Source organism: Staurois parvus, unplaced genomic scaffold (genome assembly GCF_062004578.1).
Source record: "Staurois parvus isolate SC_StPar_1 unplaced genomic scaffold, SC_StPar_1.0 ptg000580l, whole genome shotgun sequence".
Lineage (NCBI taxonomy): Eukaryota > Metazoa > Chordata > Amphibia > Anura > Ranidae > Staurois > Staurois parvus.
This window is the reverse complement of record NW_028318376.1, coordinates 509,179-530,699: the sequence shown is the minus strand read 5'-3', so window position 1 is coordinate 530,699 and position 21,521 is coordinate 509,179. Positions and strand designations below refer to the sequence as shown.

At 38.3% G+C, this 21,521-nt stretch overlaps 1 protein-coding gene across 3 annotated transcripts in view; it reads left to right on the top strand.

Annotated features, from left to right (window-relative positions):
• The window catches only part of BBX (BBX high mobility group box domain containing), a 105,391-nt gene extending 86,909 nt beyond the window's left edge, over positions 1–18,482 (top strand). For all 3 annotated transcript variants that reach the window (XM_089692241.1, XM_089692240.1, XM_089692239.1), the window contains 4 exons: positions 1,018–1,104; positions 1,790–1,975; positions 4,204–4,381; positions 10,252–18,482. In XM_089692241.1, the coding sequence (XP_089548367.1) occupies positions 1,018–1,104; positions 1,790–1,975; positions 4,204–4,381; positions 10,252–10,336 (536 nt within the window). In that variant the 3' untranslated portion in view covers positions 10,337–18,482. The remainder of the gene's footprint in view (positions 1–1,017; positions 1,105–1,789; positions 1,976–4,203; positions 4,382–10,251) is intronic.
• The last annotated feature ends 3,039 nt before the right edge of the window (positions 18,483–21,521 follow it).

Here is a 21,521-nt window from a genome sequence, read left to right as displayed (position 1 = left end):
ATGATCCTGCAAAGCAATCAGTGCCGGCCAGCAATATATGGGCTTATAAGATGGCGAAGGTGAGGTATGTCAAAGAACGCTGGGTCCCCTGATATGGGGAATGGATCAGGAGCTCCTAATCTGGGACAGCCAATACACAAATACCAACTCTCAAGCTGGCCATAGATTAATTGAAATTTGGCAAGTTCAGCAGGGACTGGACAAATTTCCATCCATCTATGGCCATTCCCATTCTTGAGTAGTTGATCTAACAATTGACATCCCAGGAACAGACTTGTTGGAAAATGTTTGTTCAATCAGCGCTGCACCACTGATAACTGTATTCTGACAGCTGAGGAATCCCCACTGTCAGAATGCAATGGCACAGTAGGCAGGATTTCTGTATCTATCTTGGTTGTGCAGATGGGGAAATCCATGCAGTTTTTTAAATCAGCCCACTGCCTGATCGAAAAAAAAAAAACGGACCCATGTATGGCCTGCTTCAGATTAAAGAGTACATGATTGGATAAAACTGCAAGGCAAAACTCTCTACTGATTAGAGGGACTCAGGGGCATTACATTGCAGAGTGCCAAAGCTCTGACTTCACAGCTGGAGTCAACTACTTGTATACAAAGCTCTCCAGCTCCCATCTCTGTGTATCTACTATGATATATGTTTTATCTGTATAAAAAGAAAAAAAAAAGAAGCTTGCCCTGCACAGGAACATACAAGATTACTATTTGCTCTGAATTTTGATATTTGTATGTTGTCTGTCCCAAATCTAGGGCTGTCAATCCACTCTGAAACCATGTAACTAAATGTGTTTGAACCATGGTTTATTTTTTTTTTATTTTTACAGTTAATTGAAAAACATTTCTAAACAGAAAGTGTTATATTTGAACTTCGTTAGCATATCGTAATTGGCATTGCAATGATGTGCCCAGTATTCGCACTGGAGAGTGTTGTCATTTGCATGTTCCTTTAATTTAGTGCTATATGAACACGTCAATGAGTTTTCCTATATCTGCTTATTACAGGTGCTATACAGTCTCAAAAAAAGTTATTTCACAAAATTGTAAGCAAATACAAGCATAAAAAGGAGAAGCAAAGCACACTGGATAAAGGTATTTCAGCATCTAATGTACAGTTTATTAGGAACTGCACTATTGTCATATGATTTACAAATCTTGCTGTTTAATTGTGAAACACCAGTCAATATGTTTAGTGAAATCATACCAGAAGCATTGTATGTAGAAACCTTGAGAGCTCTGGCTCTGTAAGTGCATGTCCCTTTTCTCAGGGCTTGTCAGTATGATCTACAGGGAGACACTTGAGTCTGTGGGAAGGGACAACATAACACTTGGAAGTTGAACTTTACATTATTCATTCAGTCTAAGGAATCCCTATGGAGCACCATTGCAATGTGGAACAAAATAAGTTTATTCTAAGATATTTTAAGGTGTCTGCTATTCTAAAGCAGTTCATATTCATGAGTGAACTGATCACTAGTGCTAAGGCCACATCTATCATCTGCTAGTACAGCAATGCTCTTTAGTTTGCCGTTATAGTAGACTGAAATGTTTGCATAAATAGACAATGGAAGTCTGAGAATACAGAGTATTTTTGCTTTGGTTGGATAGGAGTTAGAGCCTACAAAAGTTAAGGTAGGTGTCAGTGCAATTTGGTACTTCTAGAGCTGTAAAGCTGTGAGTGTCAGAACTGAATACGTGACCACAAATGCAAGTGCAGGTTTACAGTATTTCTGTTCCTTTCTATATAATCTATAATTTACTATACTTTGTCTTGTAGCCATAGAAGACAATAACAATAATGATAACCCAAGGAGCAGTTCCAATTCAGTTCCTCACATTCCAGAACCTACTGCAAATCATGAACCTCTGGTTGGAAGTCAGAAGAGAAAAGCAAGAAAAACTAAAATTACACATCTTATTAGGTCTTTGGATTGTCAGTCTTCTTCCTCTGTTAAAAGTCAAGGTGAGAACATTTAAAAAAATTTTTTATTTGTTTGGAGTTTTGATGATCCAGAACTTAGATTAAAGAGATCTTCATATTTAAAAGCTAGAAAATAATAATGTATCTAAATATCAATATTTAATAAATTTTTTGCACCATTCTCACTGCAAGCTGCAAACACCAAAGGGATAAAAGCTTCCAAGAACCAATAAAGTGTGCTTAACTTATATGACGATATATAAAAAATGTGTATAAATGGTCAACTGTGTCTATATTTCCCACAGTAAGTGTATCACTTTAAATAGTGTGTATGTATAGCCACAAAATATGTGTATGTTGCCACAAATAAACAACAAAACATTGAAACCATTAATTAATGAAAAATGTCCATCTGTAAAAATTTGCCCATCCAGTAGCAATGCTTCGAATACATGCAAGGAAAAGTGTGTTCTACCAAAGAGAAGGACCTCCACTGAACCCCAAAAGGTGTCCGCTCACCTTAATATTTGACCCTCATCACTAAAGTCACCTGCGCATAACACTTTTTTAGGATCCAGGTGGAAACAAAACTCCTCCAGGCAGCAGAAGCCTTCAGCCTAATTATACTACCATCCACGGCTGATTCTTGAAGAATTCTATTTGGCGCAAGCATGGTTAATTGGATCCCACAATTATGCTCTCAAATAAAATAAAAACAAGCCATATTGTTCTGTGTTTGCTGTTTATTAACCACTTGCCCTCCAGAGTATTTACCCCCCCCCCCCCCCCCCTTCCTGACCAGGCCATTGTTTGCGTTTACGGCACTGCGGTACTTTGACAATTGAATGGTCATGCACCCAAATGAAATGGGTCCTTTTTTTTCTCATAAATAAAGCTTTCTTTTGATCACCTGCGCTTTCTTTTTTTTTTTTGCGCTATAAACAAAAAAATGGTGACAATTTTGAGAGAAAAAAAACCAATATTTTTGACTTTGTTATTAAACATGTCCAATAAAATAAATTTAGGGCAAAATGTCCCAATACATGTAAATTCATTGGTTTACGTGAAAGTTATAGCGCTTACAAATGGCGGTGTGTATATATACTGGAATTTTTTTAAATTTTTACTGTTAATGGCGGCGATCAGCGACTTATAGTGGGACTGCGGTGGGCATTCTGACACTGGGGGGAACTGACTTGGTGTCACTGACATCCCCACAGACACCAATACAGTGATCAGTGCTAGAAAAAAAAAAAAGCGCTGACACTGTACTAATGGCACTGGGCAGGAAGGGGTTAACATGTGGGGCGATCAAAGGGTTAACTGTGTGGTGTTTCACAATAAGCTGTGTGTGTTTTTTCAGCTGTAAGCACACTGCTTTGTATGGCTTTACTATGCAGAGCCATACAAAGCAATGTGCAGGGGCTGACACGGGAGAGAACTGTATTGTTTACATACTGTCCCCCATCGGTATTACTCAGCGATCAACAGGTGCCAGCGAGTAATCACCAGTCGGTACCTGGTGATTGACAGCTGAGTCCGCAAATGGCGGCACAGGTAGGACCCTTACCTGGAGCTGCAAAATCATGTATGTATACATGATTTTGCTCACCCGTGCCGCCCTGTAGCAGCATTCCTGCTATAGGGCAAATGGGAAGAGGTTAAATACAAATTAAAAATGCATATGCATAGTGTTGCAGACAAAATCACTTTGTACAAAGTCTGCAATGCCACACTGAAGATAAGCAAGAGGAAAGATCGCTTCGCTCAGTAAATAGTCAGCTGCCCGAAAATGTCACATTTGACGAAACATGTTGGGTGATGCCTGAAAGTATGAGGAAGAGCTGGCTGTGTACTGTGATTCTATCTGCAACACTATGTGAGAGCATTGTAAATGTTTAGCTGTTTATTTGTGGCAATGTGCACATAATATTTTTGGCTAGCTTTACACACTTTTTAAAGTCATACTGTCCTTATGGGAAATATAGACACAGTTCAATATTTATACACATTTTTATATATTGTGATATAAGTGCTGCATAATTTATTTAATGTATCTTAAGTATGTTAATATCTACCTCTGCAAAATATTGATAATATAGGCTCTGCAACTACAGTGGTTAACAGAAAATGCTTGTTTGTTAACCAGAATATAATAGAAAAATTACATTGTATGGTCATAAAGTCCTGGTAAAATGAAGGTGAAGTGATAAATGTATACAAGCACAAATATCCATTGCTTGTGCTCTTGTTTTGTTTCATATTTATAGATGGAAAGATTCCCACAAATAGCTGCAACATGGAGGGAACTTGCCGGGCAGAACTGACAATCACTGAAGAAGCTGGCATTGCACAGAACTGCAGTATTACCCAGGATATGCCGGCTGTATCTGCTTTCTTTAGTCTAGCTGCTCTGGCTGAGGTAGCAGCCATGGAAAATGTTCACAGGTTCGATATATACCCATGCTACTAATTTTCCTCTTTGTCTCTCTGGTAGTTTGCCATGAACAGGAAGAGTTAGCTTGAGAAGCACAGAGAGGTTTTTTTGTGCTTTTTTTTTAGGCTGAAAGAGCAAACCCATGATTCTTTCAGACATCAGTAAATTTTCAAGGGGATTCCTTACCTGTAAATTCCTCTGAACCCGATTGGAAGTTAAACATTTAATGCAAGCTTACTGGATTAGCATGAAATGATCCCTTTGGTAAATTACCTCATTGGTGCCTGATGTAAAAAGATTTTAAAAAGAATCATTTTAGTGTTATGTCTGACTTCATTGCTAAACAGGGCAGAAGGAAATACCTGTTTGCAGATGAGCAACTCATCGTTGACCACTTGGTCTTTTTTTTTCTGCTGTCACTGAATTATGTAAATGCTAGAGAATTTCTCTTTGTCATTGTTGGGGCGGTGCCTTGCTCATCCAGCCAGCAAAGGAGCAACGGCCTGGAAAGAGGTGGGTATTTATTTCACATCCCAGAACACAGGGTATCTTCTAATCCACTACAATAGGGTTATACTACTACCTTCAGGTCATTGGACACTGGCAATATAATGCCAGAAATCCCTTCCCAAGAATAACTCTTCCCAGTTAGGCAGAGCTCATAATGTCAGGTGATTGGACACTGGCAAGCTTTTAAGAACACTCCTCCCTGGGGTGCTTCCACTATAAACCTAGCCCATTCCACTTATTTGGATCTGTTGCCTATGGATTTCTGTTAAGAGGGATGGTACCCAGACCCCTGTACTGGACATGCAGAGACAGCCTGTATGTAATGTTGTAATGATGCCCTTCGGCATTGTATTCTGCATAATGGGACCCTGTGCAATTATATGCTGTGCTTTACAGGTCAAGGGTGGTGATCCCCATCTGGGGGTCGTCTCCCTGAAGGCCTTATCGGCATCTGCGTGCTGAGATGGGTGACGTTTGGACACCTATGGGGGCCCTGCAGTGTGCAATGGGTAATGCCCTGGTGGTTACCCGTAAGATGACTGTGCCTGGGGAAAGGGGGTGGGGGGTTCTTTTTCACCGCAATATCTCCTGAATTTTGGAGTCTGCTGTTTCTAAACCAAAGTGCTCCCCCTCCCTCCAGCAGCAGTGCCACCATGCCATTTTCTTTTACATTGTTTGCATTTTTTGTTAATGCTGTTGTCCCAGCCACACTGACCCCTGCATAGAAAGCAGTGGTGTTATGGGGTGGTCTGGCCTGTGTTTTAGCTCTAATGGGTAAGGTGGAGCTTTCCCTCCACTCCCACCCCACCCCACTCTGTGGATGACATCTGCACTGCACACATAGGTGCCGTGGCTGCCGGCTACATCCCTAGGAGGTAGAGCTTGCTGACAACTACCATATTTGTATTCCTTTCACAAAGCTGATTGTTGTCCCACAGCACCAGAGACTGATACTTTGGACAGAACATTGGGCACAGTGAGCATATACTGTATTAAAAAACTATTGCTACTGGTGCGTAGAGGGAGTGGATCACTAGCAAGGGGGCATGGACTTTGTTTTTCGTCTACAGTCTCACCCCTATTCCTTTGGGGGTTGTGGTGTTGGTTTTATTCCCACCAGCCTTTCTCAGCTGACTTGGACTGCTTTTTCAGACTAAATCTACTCAAGTCAGCTGGCAATGTCTCAGTGAGGGTAGAGAGCGGGGGAACATGGAGGAGAAGATTCAGAAATCCTATTATTGTGCAGGGAAGAACCTGGACACAGCTCCCCTTACAGTATGTCCCCTAGTGGTCAGTTAGTTCCAGGCTCTGATTCCCTTCTCTTGTGCAGTATTTCCACTACCTTTTGGGGCACCTTCCTCCAGTTCCTTTGTGTCAAAGGAAGAATTTTCACCATGAGTTTTCCAGAGTCTTTTCTGGTTCAGTGAAATGCTCTTCTTCCCCTCCACCCTTCTTGCTGACGGAAGAGGAACCCACCGAGTATCCACTAGGAAAGAGATGGAAGGAGAAGCAACTCTTCCGCAAAATGGGGGAGCAGATAAGCAGGAAACTGCTTTTGACGAATTCCAGGGTCCGGTTTTATTTCAGACTCAAAGGACCTTTGTGGGGTTCCTTGCAGAAGTGGTACAGAAAAAAGGGATGTTGTCACTCAGTGCTGTTTTTCAAAGGTTAGAGGATTTGGATCATGACATCCATCTCCCCATCCCCAGCCTTTCCTGTACATCCTCATCGAAAGAATGTGTTGTACATGGACTGGGCTCACCCTGAAAAAAAGGTGTTTGTTCTGTCAATATTATTTGCTCAACAATAACCAAAAGTGAATTCACTAACAAATTGAGCATGCCTGCGGTGGATCTTGCGGTTTCTTATCTCAGTAGTATCCTCACAGTTCTAGTGGACAAGACCCTGGTATTTAATGATGCTTCAGACAAACATCTAGATGCCTTATCTAAAGGCTCTTTTGCTCTTGTGGGGGCTGCCCTACAACTGGCGATTGCAGCTGTAGGAGTGTGTCAGAGCCTCAAGGTTTGGGCTGGTCAGATGAAGAGAGAGAAAGACACTAACCACAGAAATACTGAGTTTAGTATGGATGATGGATGACTTAAAAGATTCTTTCCAACTACTTTCTCATCTGGATGTCTTTTTGGTTCACATACGCAGGATATTATGGCTAAAGTGTTGGTCAGTGTAACTGACTTGTAAGAAGTAGGTTAACCCATTCCTGCCAACAGTACGCGTATATGCAGCTTCACTGGACTGAGCTCTTTTCTGTAGGGCCGCATATATGCGCATCTGTCTTTGTGCTGGATGTGTCGCACAGTGGGCTCCCATAATAATGATTGGTTATCACAGTGATCAGTCACTGTACAGCCCACCTCTGTATTTACATTCCGAATGGAGAGATACATTGTATCTCTCTTGAGTAGATACCTTGTATCTCTCTCTTTACAGGATGATGTGTAAACAAACAAATGCGTGAAAATAAAAAATAAAGAAATATTAGCTAGATCAGGGTTTGATCTAGGTCAGTGCCAGGGTTAATGTTTGGGCCAAAGGTCATGGTCAGTATTTTTTTAAATAAAACTTATATATATATATACTTGTGAGCTACTATGGTGATTGCCTAAAATGTTCCAATTGTTTGTCTTAATAAAGTGAAAAAATAAATGGAATAAAATTAAAATATAATACACCTATGGTTCGCTGGCACTCACCTACTCATTAAATAGTGTTCTGTGACAAAAAAGTGAATATACTAATACTGCCGCGCTCCTGTATATATTAGCTCTGATGATTAGTATTGTGTTTACAAACCAATTGATGAATAAATATATAAAAAATTAACTGTAAACAATATATATTCTTATATATGGTGCAAGAATAAACATCTATTGCCTATAAGACCATATAAAATTAAAACATAATTGTGCTAGTGGTAATTGGTGAATTCTAATAGTGAGCAAAAATCAATATATATATAAACGTGCTCTTAAACAGTCCTCTTTCAATATAAATTGCAAAAATTGCAATATAAATTGCGCTCACCTCAAGTTTTGCCTTAAATAAAGGCAAAACTAGCTGTTTGTCCTTATAAGACTGATGGACTGCTCCTCCTGTATGAGATTTTCCAAATGGCAAACAGATAGTTGTAATTAAATCTTAATCCACCTGGGGTCTCTGCAGTGAGTGTAACTGATGCTTGTCAGGAATGGATGGTTGGATGGATATCTCCCTTATTTCCCCTCCAGGGGTCTCCTTCCTCCTGTGTTGATCTTTCTCCAGTATATCACGGATGGATTATATAAGGAAAAAAGAAACCATGGTGCCTTATCTTTTTTAAAGATGTGCTTTATTGCTGTATACCATTCACAATGTTGAAGTTTGCAGTGAATTAAAGTAGTGTCAGCATGGCCTGCAGTCTTGTTTGCCTGGGGGCTTGTTTGCCGTTGTTTCGCTGCCCTCAGTGCTTTGGGAAATTTCTATCATAACCGATATGAAGATGCCCTGTGACCTTAGATGTACGATAAAGAAAATGGGATTTTTAGTTTACCTGTAAATGTCTTTTATTGGAGCTTATCATGGGACACAGGGATCACACCCCCCTCCTTTGTTTCCTGACTTGCTAAAAAACTGAAGCTGCCTAACTTGGATGGGTTATGCCTGGGAGGGGATTTCCTTCTTTTTTTGCAAGTGTCCACTTGAAGGTAGAAGCATAACTTTATTGTATTGGATATGAAGATACCCTGTGTCCTGTGATGTACTGTGATGTTTACGAGTAAACCATAAATCCCATTTTTTTTTTACTAACCTTGTAATTCCATTGCTAGCAGTTTGGCACCAGCAGCAGGATTACAAGTGTGACGCATCCCTAACAGTCACACCCCTGATTTCCAGTTAATTAAAACAGAAGAACATGAGATTTGTGAGAGTTGTCTCCCACTGCCTAAACAACTTATGACCTGCCAGAATGTCACCTGACGTATGGAAATAAAAGGAGTTATGGAACGAAAAACCACCCACGCTCCGCAACTACTGTTTTATTTGGGTTTGTGTGCTGCCTGTGTCTTTTTGATCATATATGTGGCACACATATGATGTGAATAATATTTACTGGGACCTGTCACGAGACAAGATTGTTGTTGTCTCCTGAAACTGCTAATTGCCTGGCTGTCATGCTGACCCTTTGGCTTCAAAACTTTGAGTCACTGACTTGAAATAAATATGCAGAAGATTGCAGATAATGATTTATTACCTTCTCCAAACTAACTAATCTGCATACTTTTTCTGGGTTATTAATGCAGAAGGCATTAAAGCATTTGTACGTTGGCATAATAGGAAGGCAAGTAGTATTTTCTGGTGGTCTAATGGCAGCCCATCTATTTCTTTAACAACAGGTTTATTTTAAAGAAGTAGTAAAAAATAAATAGATTCTGGTCCCCTGCAAGTTAATGTTATAATGTCATCCTTCTGGGTTTACAGGCATCAGCCATATGAATGGCCAAACTCTCAATGGATAGCACACTCGAGTATGCCGTCCATTCAGAGCACAATGCACAGGTGTTGTCACCGGCTGCAAAACATGCAAATAACTTCTTTCCGCTAGGCCTATAGTAGTATGATGGCGCGAGCTCTCCTGTTCTATGATGTCCTCTCCAGAATGCGTCTCGTGTGGTGGACACAGCGGATGACAGATCAGTATACCAGGCCACTGTTGGTACCATGTGATCATTGTGACCAATCCCAGCAGATCAAATGGCAATTGTACACAATTGATGGCTTCTATTCATATCCATTTATTGCATACTATTGTGTTACTTGCTATGATTGGTCACAGATATCACATGGTACAGACTTGGCCAATCAAAGCCCATCTGTACCATGTGTTTAGCTGCGACCAATCACAGTTAATCACAACAATACACACTGAATGAATGGACTCCTTCACAACAAATGGTTTCTTATAACAATGATTATCACTGTTATAGGGGATCATAGTGTGCTAAAAAAAAAAAGTCCTGATTACCTCCCCAGAGTAGAATAGTGTAACTGTGGTAACACTGTACTGCCCTGGTCAAAGTATGTAAAAAAAAAAAAAAAACTAACCAAAAGTATGACTTTTTTGAAATCTACAGCAGGGATCTGTAATACAGTATGTGTGACTGTTCAAAACATTAATAAAGTGGGCTCAGTGAAATTATTTTACTCTACTAATTCTACATTCTAATTCTGTTTTAACATAAAATCTGCAATTCATTAATTCATAGCCTGTTTTATTCACCCTGTACCGACCAAAAAAAAACAAATCTGAATGATATTAGCTTTCTGAACTTGAACAACTGAATAGGATTGTTCTTCTGTTTTTTTTCTGTAGGAGTCCTAGGTCCACCCATTCAAGAGATGGCCAGAAGAAAGAAATGCCCAAGTCTGCTGTGCTCATCTCCTGTGCTGACCAATAAAGCATCACTTTATGTCAAGACTTTTCTCCCTATTTAAATCTAAGCCTTGAGCCTTACTTAGCAAGGCAGAAATGATCCATATAATGGGCAGAAATAAGTATGGGACCCTGATTTCACTTGAAGCCAGAAGCTGTCCGTGGGGGCTTTGCCCAGAAAGCTTGACTTTTTCTTGGTCTACTAATGGAAACAAATGGTTTGATACTCACGCCAGCTTTCTACTAAGGCTAACATTGAGATGACGAGAGAAGGAGGCCATGTGTATTGTGTCTCCATGTAGATGCTGTTGCAAGCAGCAGAGCGTTATACTAGTTTCATATTCTAGTTATAAAAAGAAAAAAATAGAAAAAAATACTGATGCACTGCACTAGTTAATAGCTATTCTTGGTCATTTTTGTAAATGAGGATTTACGTTCCAAAAATGGTTTATATAATAGTTTATGCTTACATTTATATTAAGACTGAGTTTAAAAATGTTCCAGGAAGACTTAAACCGTAGGCTCAGGTGTACCATTGTTAGGGTTGTCGTGTGTCTGGTCTGCAACCCCTTGTCTTCTGCACTTCCAGTAACTTTTCTGTAGACTACAGGTCCTGCTTCATATTTTAAGCAGCATGCCACGTGCCATAAATACAAGCTTCTATGCCACCTAATATTTCATGCAGCTCAAGAAGGGATGTTAAAGTCCCAACTGCCACTAAAATACCAGATGTGTATGTTCTGTGAGCTCAGTTACAAGCCTTAATAGATATTGACTAGCTGTCTGTGTGGCAACAACTTCTTAGCCATGACTTTCTCATCGTTTTATTACTTAAAGTAAAAAACACAGCATTCCTATGTAAAACTGCATATATTCTACCTATATATGTGTAAAACGTCAGACAGATATTTTATGTCACTGGGCAGACCATTGGATCATGGCTTCCTCTAAAATACCAGCTTCTGGGAAATTTTGCATACAGATGTACATTTTTTGCCAATTGTTTTACATAGGAGCAATTAGTGTTACTGTTAATGCTACCATATAACTGGTGGATATTTTGCTCATATTTGATGGTATTTAGCATTGTGGCATACCTTTGCTGCTTTTTTTTTTTCCATAGTTAATTTGTAAAGTTATACTATACTTTAGCTGTTGACTGATGCTTACAGATCAGGTATAGCTAGTGGCCAGGAAAGTAAAGGATTAACTATGCACCATTGTTGAAATTGGGGGGGGGGAGTTTTATTTTTGTTGTTTTTTTTGTTTTATATACCCCTTAAGAATTTGTTTTCTTGTTGGCTGCCTTTTAGACTATATTCAAATTAACTGATAATGTTAAATTAATTAAATTAACATTAGAAAAGCTCTTGCGTAGTCTAATGGCCGCAAGCCAGAAAAAAATATTATTCTAGTTCTCCAGTCTATTTGGCACTAAACATGGATGGATATGAATTGTATGACTAGAGTAAATTACTGCTCTTAAGTTAGCCTGGCCACATGCACTATTATTATATTGGTGCCGATTTACTCAAGCCAGTTCAGTACTGGTGGGTTTCCAATACTTCCAACGTGACCAAGAATTATCATATAATTCACATTAATTTCAAGCATACTTGGGGTTATGTTTCTGCATGGCCTCTATCTGGTGGCTTGATCAGGTTTTCGTCAGGTGACTTAGCTGAACCCAATAGGATCTGGCTGCTATTTTTAAGCACCAAACAGCTGGATTTTGTTTAAAGGAATAGCCCATAATATTCATGACCTAAAATGTAACCTGTTGCTGGATGGTGTCTGAATATGTATATTCCTCCTAATATGGGAAACTTTAATTTAAAAGCAATGGCAGGTGCTCACGGATCCAGTGTAGACTGTTGTATTCAACAAATTGCAAGTACCCCAAGGAAACGTGAAGTTATCTCCTTTCAATGTACAGTAATAGCACTGTTTGGGTTCCTTTTGCAATACAACACACAACACTGACCCAAATTTTGCTTTGTGCATACTTAGTAGAAAATATTATAAAGTATTTATGAAATTGTTTTTTGTTTTTATTTTGTTTTTTTACAATTGGCTTTTTTCCACTTTATGTGATGCAGCACAATCTTTTATAGAGTTTACTAGTTTCTGTGAAGTGTTGCATTGTGCTGTTTTTTATTATGATCTTATGAATTTTACAAATAACTTTATTTTGTTAGAGCAATAAGCAACTCTTTATGATTACAAAATAATTATTTTTTCGTTACAAGGGCAGCAAAATTACCCCTGGTATTCTTAGCTTTTGATTAGACCACTTGCTTCACTAGTTGAATATTATTAATTGGCTTTCTAAATGCTGTTTTATATACTTATACAAGATCTTAAGGTTTATTTCTATTGTGCCCAGTGTAAAATACTCAAGTATTTCTTGTTGCTATTAAGAGTCCATAGACACAAAAGACCTGATTTATTAAGATGTGAAGGTGAAAATGTACTCAATAATTGAAGATTTGCTTGGAAAATTTAGAAATCTTAATTGTGCCTAAACAGTACACTGAAAATGTACCTTTTTGACTTGAACTCCTACTGAAAATAACTTGGTACTTGCTTGTATGAGAGCATGCTTGGGTACTCCTGTGCCTACATTGTGAGTTTAAGGTACTGCTGCCTTTGACTGCTAGTCTGAGGAGATTTGTAGTGAGGTTTGGTGAAGTCAATAGTGAGCTGTTCACTGTTCTCCTTGCTGGAGGCTGTGATATAAGGGACACAGAAGCCCTGCCTCTACCAAGTTGGTGGTCTCCACAAAGGAACACTGTGCACAACAAGGTTAGTCAGTAATAGGAAAAGGAGACTACAGGCATTACTGGTGACTAGTTCATCATCCTCTGCCTGTCTTTATTTATAGTTCCATTTCATTGTAATTAAACCAGTGATTTCTTCAAATAGCCAGTTATCTGCAGAGGAATTAAAGAATTTCTGCTTCACATGATTGAATGTTTGAGGGAGGCACAGGTACATGTCGCTGTATATCACACCTTCGTAAATGAGGCTCATCAGATGTGTCACTGTGAGATCTTTATAGACAAATGTAGGTAAATATCAGTTTATCACTGGATGGTTATTTTCTTGATCTCTAAGCAGTATCAAATTTGTCAGAATGGTGGAGTTACCCTTTTGTTGTGTGATAGACAAGAGAAAGTTCCAGGGCAACTAGTTCATCTAACAGAGGGACAGGAACCCTGTGTTTTTTTTGCTAGGGGGCCCAGAAAAGATGGTAAACCACTCCTGTGCACTGCCTGAATATGATATAATATATTTAACAGACACTCAAGATTACCTGCTTGGTATGTTTTTAAACTGACTGATTATAGCTAGAATGTTTTTAGACACTTGGCACCTTTTATTAGCCATCCCTGTTAGGGACATTTGGAGATGTTTTGAATTATAAATTCAATCTTATAGTGAAGGAATGGTCAAGTCAGCACAGGTTTTAAAATGTAGATGCATTTGACAAGGTCTCTCACTTAACAGATACCTATATTTAGCCTATCTATTGAAAGTGTTGTTACCGGTCATACATGTATAAATATATATGTACAGCCAGTTTTCTTCCTGCTGACAAAATAGTGTGAAGACTTTGGACCTTATCTCTTTAGAAACCACTTTGTTTGCGGAACAGCTGTAATTGTGCACCAAGTACTAATGAGCTTTTTTAAACGCTACAACATCCCTTGTACTATTTAGCACTTTTAGCACTACATTTTGGTTGCTGTTTGAAATTTGCCACTTCCTGAATCCTAATTAGCTACAATCCAAAAATCTATTCGTTTACAATTATTAATAACCCCCCAGCACCTTAACAATGGTACAAGTGTATTTCTTTCCAGAATTCCCTTATATATATATATCTATTTTTGTCTGAATGATTCCAAATAACATTTCAAAATTTCTCCTAGATATTTCTGTATGACTATGGTACCTTTGTAAAAGGAAAGAAAAAAAATCCTTATTTTTATGTGAATGATTGAGTTACTAAACCTAAGTGGCTTTCCCTTAGAGTAGTGTAGTGACTGTTTTCTGAAACTTTTGTAGATATTGCTTAATTTTTAAGCTGCTAGGCACTAAAAGTAGCAGAAATCCTGCAAAGCTTTAGTTAGATTTTGAGATATTTGCCATTTATGGCGCTGAATAAGTGATTTTCAGTAGTTATATTTGCTAATGCACTGAATCTTTTAGGCAAGGCAGTGGTATAATCAGGTAACAAATGATTAGCACAGAATTTCAACATTTTACACCATATCCTGCTTTGTGTGTTTGTATATGTCACATGTCTCTCTCTTGTAACCCAGAGCTGGTCTGAGACTAGAAGATTTCCATGCGGGGATCACACTCATATAAACCTCTCATTATACCTTTTTAAAGGAGAGCTCCAGGCAAAACATAAAATTCAGCATTAACCACCATTTTGTGTATCTGTTCCTTGGATGCTCCATTTAGAAGGAAAAAATATTCCCTGAAGTTTTGGGATCACAACATAAACAAATCCTGCTTCTGACAGCACCCTGTGTCTGTGATTGGTTCCAGGCAACAAAATTGCCATGACAAATAGTGCATCTCGTTTTTACAGTAAACCCTTTCCTATCAATAGTGCAAGTGCACCTAACCAAACATTATGCAAGTTCATGGATTATCCTTTTATGGCTGTAGTTCTCCTTTAATGCAGCAAGACGTCATCTAGTGACTTTTCATCCATTGATCCAATTTGGCTATCCTTGCTCTGTATCATCTTAAGGGGATTCAAACCTCTTATTTTTATTTTACTATTGCAGCTAGTTTAAATATTACAGATTGGCAATTTCTTGATGACTTTTCATAGTTTCTATGAAAGCTTTGGTTAGAATAAAGCTGTTTTTAGTGTTTGATGTGGCACATAACTTTGTTCATTTTCTATGCTCTATGTACAATCATTTTACCCCATCCTGGAGCTAAGCGATTTATCTTTAACAGGTGAGATAGCCCTTACAATATTGTATCCTTAAGTTTCCTACAAACCTTAGTCTGTGGTTGGCCATCATACACAACTGGCTATTGAATGGTCTTTTGAATAAAAGTAGTATGCGTTGGGCAAACGTGTATGTTTGTGCTTATAGAGGAGAGAGGGTGGAGTGTGGCAAGTCTGTTTCAGAGGAAGCAGTAGTGGTCAGCTGGTAAAAGTTCAGTTTTGGACGAGTTAATTTTTGTGGTGGTGTGTATAAACCATTATTCACCAATTTGACTATAACCAGTCAGCTTGCGCAAACTAATGTCTGTAAAAGCCCTAAGGATGTAGCCAGGCAATAAATATGTGTGTGATATCATTGGGGGTCAATACAGTGAATGGCTAAGGTCCATAACAAAGGTGGAGAGCAGATCTAGGATGGCAACCACTACACCTGAGTTTGCACATAAACTGTACAGAGTATGCTTTTTATGCAATTCTCGCATTTTTCTGCACTAGAACATCTGAGTTTTTGGAGGTTTGAGTCACTTTAAATACACAGAGCTTGAGTAGAACCACAATGTTCATTTGATCACTTTCACAGCAATGCCATCGTTGTTTGCAATCAGAAAGTCTTTGGGGAAAATTGCACCTTATGAATTTTTGAAAACCAAAACAAATCTCATCTGCACCCATTACTGTAATGCTTTAGTTTACCAAACAAATAATGGACATCCTGGTGTTTGCATGCATTTACTGCATCCCTAGTTAATTTCTGGACTTGAACCTGTACTGTAAGAAAGTTGTGCTTATTTCAGAAATAGGCTGTAGGTAGTAGAGCTCTTTCCACTCAATGTTTTGCTAATTATGTTTGCTTTTACTTTTTTCCACACTGTGGTTTTTGCCACATCAGGCAGTGTTCCAGAGATTCCAGAAGAATCAGGTTCTTATCCAAAAATTAGATTCCATTTCAGAGACCAAATCATTCATCTTGCCTGTTACAGTTAAACATGAAATGTTTAACAATGTACCCATCCCGATGCTGTTCTCCCAAATTGAATTTATATTTATTAAATAACAAACTAATGTTTTATACAGCTGTAATGATCTTATTTTGTTCCCAGTCAAGCTCTGTGTAGATTTATTAAAACTGAGCTGGTAATAAAAAGTTTAAATAATTATAACAAGCTGCAAATTGGTTTGGTTTTGGGTTATCACTATATATACTGTCTTCAAATTTGATGTTCTTTATTTTTTGCAATATTTGTAATATGTACTCACTGTTTGACATTTACTTAGGATTACATGTTTAAGTATCATTTTAAACATCCTTTACGTGGTTTGGAAAAGTGGGACTCTTTCAAAATCTTAGACTAGCTCAACAGTAATCAGTGGTGGATTTTAGTTCCTAAATTGTACTATGAAGCGATATTTGAAATCTGACTGTGAGCAGCATTTTTGCAGTAGCAGTTGTAAATGAACCCCAAGGCTAATCCTCTGCATAAGGCAATAGTGCTGATTTATTAAACCTAGAGAGTAGAAAATGTTGTGTTAATATTGCCCATAGCAGCCTGGTAGGTTTTAGGTTCCATTTTTAAGCATACTTAATAAATGACCTCTTAAAATGAACCTAAGCACTACAGACACTTTGCCAGCCTTCCCTTGCCACTCCTGACCTCGTCAAAGTCAGCGTAAGCACCTGAAGTTTCTGGGTATGGGGGAGCAGGTAACCTATCATGAAGGGCTAGAAGTCAATTGCTAGCTTTGAGCACTGTCAGATGATCGTAGGAGTGACATCACTGCTTTCCTCAACATCCAGCATGAGTTAGTGCTAGTGACACATGTGCTGGCTGTGACACAGGCAGGAGCAACAAAGGGAGCCCTGGTAAGGTATGTTTCAAGGGTTTGGGAGGTGACCTTTGCAAAGACCCTGTCACTTTCCTCTAAATTGGCTACATGACAGTATAATTCCTTCCTGGCAGTAAGTCCTGCAAAATGGCTTGCATTAAGGCAACGCTGACACTTTTTTTTTTTTTTTTTTCTTGCAGTTTTTTTTTATTAATTCTAAGAAGTTATAGATGCTAGGAAGTAGACTCAGTATGAATGACTAAAGTGTATACCTGATAAACCAGGCTCCATGTAATTAAATATAAATACCCCAGCACTGACTGCATATTAATGACTTCCAATAATAGATATTCACTTCCAATAGACTTCCAATAATATGAACTACAAAATTCTTAGGAACTGTGTCATTAATAGATTATGGGTGATGACAGAGTAGAATGGTGCTGCAAGAGTGGATTGAATCTGTAGTATTAGATCTTGCACAATGTCATGTGATATATGTTTTAGTCTTAGTACACCACCTTTTCACACTAGTTGGAGACACTGTTTGGCCTAAATAATTTGTACTATATTTCACACACCGACTGCATTGTGCTTACATAAGATCTTAAACCAGTTAAATTCTATTGAAAGCAGATTTTCAAATGTGACGCTAGATGTGCCAACTTGACCTTGCCTTATGGGCTAATTTCCCACTGCAGAAAACTTTTAGCTAGCAAGCTAAAAAGTCACTTTTTTTTTTTTAGTATTGCCTAAATATATAATTGTATTCTTAATTATAACCAGGATTCAATAAGCTACTAGGTAGAACCTGTATAACTGATATTCAATTTCATCCTAAAAAAATAGCAACTCTGTACCCTTTTATAGTGTGCCTAACATGGCTGAAATGTCAGGGATGTTCATATGAAACCACTGTTAACTTCTCTATGTGCAAACTTATAAGCACTTTAGTATCCATCAAGGCACCAGTTTTGGGTCTCTGTAATCCAAAAAAAAACATGACAGTGAAAAAAAAAGATGTTTTGCCTATAGCAACTGTAGTGCTCTTTTTACTGCAGGTTACAAAATAAAGTCAAGTAAGTAATTGGTTGTTAAGAGGTAAAACATCTGTATTGTCCAGTTTTTAGAAATCGGTCCCATTGAGTACATTTCTCATATATGCAAAGACTAACAGAAACAATTGCATTGATATTTGGTTTACAAATGGAGTTTGTAAGTGTGCTTTATTTTCATTTATCCTCGTCTGTACTACTCTGATAGTTACCAAACCTATGTAATTCAGCTACCTCTTTTACCAGATACTTATATTTGACTTTCAACTGCTTACAAACCCTCTATTAAATGTTTCTATAGTCTGGTTTCACTTGTTTTCTCATGTCCTTGTCATTCCAACATATGACTTTAACTAGAAAAAAAACGCTGGTGAAAGTGTTTTTGTTTTGTTTTTTTCTTGTGAAGACATGAGAGATATTTCTTTAGTTATACATCTTATGAAGAGTAGATTGTTCAACTAACCAATGCTCAGCTGGTTTATGGGTGCACTGTAAGTCCCACTTACAACTGTTTTTCCTACAAGGAAAATGGTTTACAAATTTATACCTAGCATGAGAGAAACAGTTCTCTAAAGTACATCATCCAGCACACAGCTGTGCCAACAAAAGTTGGCCTAAATGTATAGCCCACTTATTAGTTTTAGTAAAACAATCAGTGCATATACACACACTACCTCTGCTAAATGCAGTCTAGTCTAATCTTTTAGCATATCCATAACGGCATATTCAGCTTATTTAAAAGTATTGTGTATCTCCTTACAGTGTATCTAAAAAAAAAAACCTAGATGTGGTGGTTGCATTATTTTTTTTTTTTTTTTTTTCAAGCTTCTTTTTCTTGTATTTTCACCTGGCAGTCATGTAAAACACACATTTACTGTGCCATTTTATGTGTACGCTAATTTCTCCATTGTATCTACAGAACGAGCCATGATTGTCACACAGGCTGAACATGACAAGTGTCTGCCTTAGGTTCAGCTCATGGTGCACAGATGAGACTTGTAGTATAGTCAATTGAGTACTGACGTGATGCTTTTTTTTATTTACACTAACATACAATTTTGGGGACAAGCTTTCAGGGTATGTCCCCTTCTTCAAGGTCCAAGCAGTACTATTACAACGTTTTATCAGAATGTTAGAAGAGATGGGGATGAGAAAAAAAAAAAAAGCAGAAAGAAACACAAGCCTAGGGTTAGCCTAGCGATAAGACACAGCAAAGCAAAAGCAAAGACTGGGGGAGGGGGAGAACAACACTCACAGAGGTAGTCATAAAAATGTTAGATAATGATTGAGGAATCCCATGTCCAAATTAAGGCCCTTATCTCTTGTGTCAAATAGAATTATCATTCTTAGTTCAAAAGTTTTTCTTTCCTGAATGGATTTGAAATATCCTTTAAGAACTAAACCATTGAGGTCTTCCATAATGTGGTCTGGTTGTGCAAAATGGTGTCCCACAGGTGTGCAAAAGTCATCTTCTTTATGTTCCTTGATGGTATGTCTGTGCAAATTCATCCTTGTGTGCAACTTCTGTCCTGTTTCGCCAACATAAGATCCTTTGCTACACTTTCTGCTTTCTGGATAAGGTACACAGTAGGAAACTTCCTTCTGATTATGAGGTCACAAATAATGGAAGCAATTTTTTTTTCTCATCCCCCACATCTCTAACATTCTTCTAAAACGTTGTAATACCCCGAAAGCTTTTCCTCAAAATTGTATGTTAGTACAAATTAAAAAAAGTATCACGGACAGTACTCAATTGTTTCTGTCGCAAGTGCACTAATACGGCTACAATCCCCTCAAGTAGTATAGTCAAGAAAGATGAGAATGTTTGTGAATTGTTTTAAGTTTACAAGTTGGCAAGATGACAAAGTATTTTGCATACTTACGGAAAAAAGTCTTGCTCCGAAAACTGATGCAACCATTATGTCTAAAATTTGGCAATCTGCAATATATTACATATTGTTCTGAGTTTAGATACGCTTTAAGGGACCATCAGTGCACAAGAGATTCAAACTGCATGTCAAACTGCAAGGAAACAAAATGTCAAGCAAAAAAAGACTTTTTAACATACTCAAGGATACAGTATTTATATTATAAAGCGTGAAAAGCCCATCAACTGGAACAGAAAATGCTTTTTGTTCTTTTGTGTCCTACAAGGATTGGATAAACTTTCCAGCATGTACCACAAACATGGTATTTGACAAGCATGTGAGAATTTCATTACTGCCATTTACATATAAAATAATGTGATAGTAAACATTACTAAAATTTTAGTTTTTCTTTTTAAATTAGTAGTCAATAAATTATAGCAACATGCATTATGAACAGATTAAACAATTTTGTTTTTATTGAGCTGTGGTATAAATAACACTATATGCTGTAGGTTGCATATGTAATAGTTATATGTTTTAACCTTTAAAGGGGAAGTATGGGGTTCTTTATAAAAAAAAAAGTATGCACACCTAGGTGGATGCAGCATAAATCCAATGCTGCATCTGTACCCTGCTTCTAAAACTGAGAACTGAGTGATCAAAGACCACAGATTGCTTGGTTCTCAGTCTTCAGTGAGTAGAAAGCCATTCACTGTTAATCTCCAGCTCTCTGCTCTGCCCCTCCAGTGCTCACAGAGGTGCCGAGCTGTGAAAGGTGTGAGGGCAGCTGGCACCTGCTCTCAGCAGCTTGCTGAAAGGTTGAGCCAGCTGCTGGTCCAGGCATCTGGGTGGATCCCGACTGTAAAGTTGGGACCAATCCAGAGCTTGGACCGGTTGAATGACTTTGGTCAACAGGCTTTAACCCAATGTTGGCTGAAAACAAGCCACAGGAGTGCAGAGCGAACTGCACTCCTGTGATCTGTACGGGGGGGGGGGGGGATGAAAGAGTGAACACAACAAGCGATTGTCTATCGATCACTATCCTTAACCACTAGCCATTCACCCACAGTAGTACATTTACTGTGGGTGGGCGACAAAGCCAGGCTCAGCAGCGTACTGGTATGTCGCCTGCAGATCACGGTGCTCAGTACCTGGCCTCTGTGAGTGGCCGGGGTATCATGTGATCACTATGACTAATCATAGCGGTCACATGGTTTTAATGTAAACAAAACTGTCATAAATGGCTTCCATTCATGACTGCCTGCTTACTATTCTGAAGCACCCTGCACCATGTGATTAACTGTAGCCAATCACAGCATGTCAACAATAAGCAAGCTATCATGAATGAAAAGCCATTCCTGACCGTTAACTATTGCTTATAATAGTGACAATTCTTGATTCCCCCCCCCCCCCCCCGAGTATTACAGTGTCACTACGGTGAATTTTAAAAATAATTGAAAAAAAAATGTAATTAGAAAAATG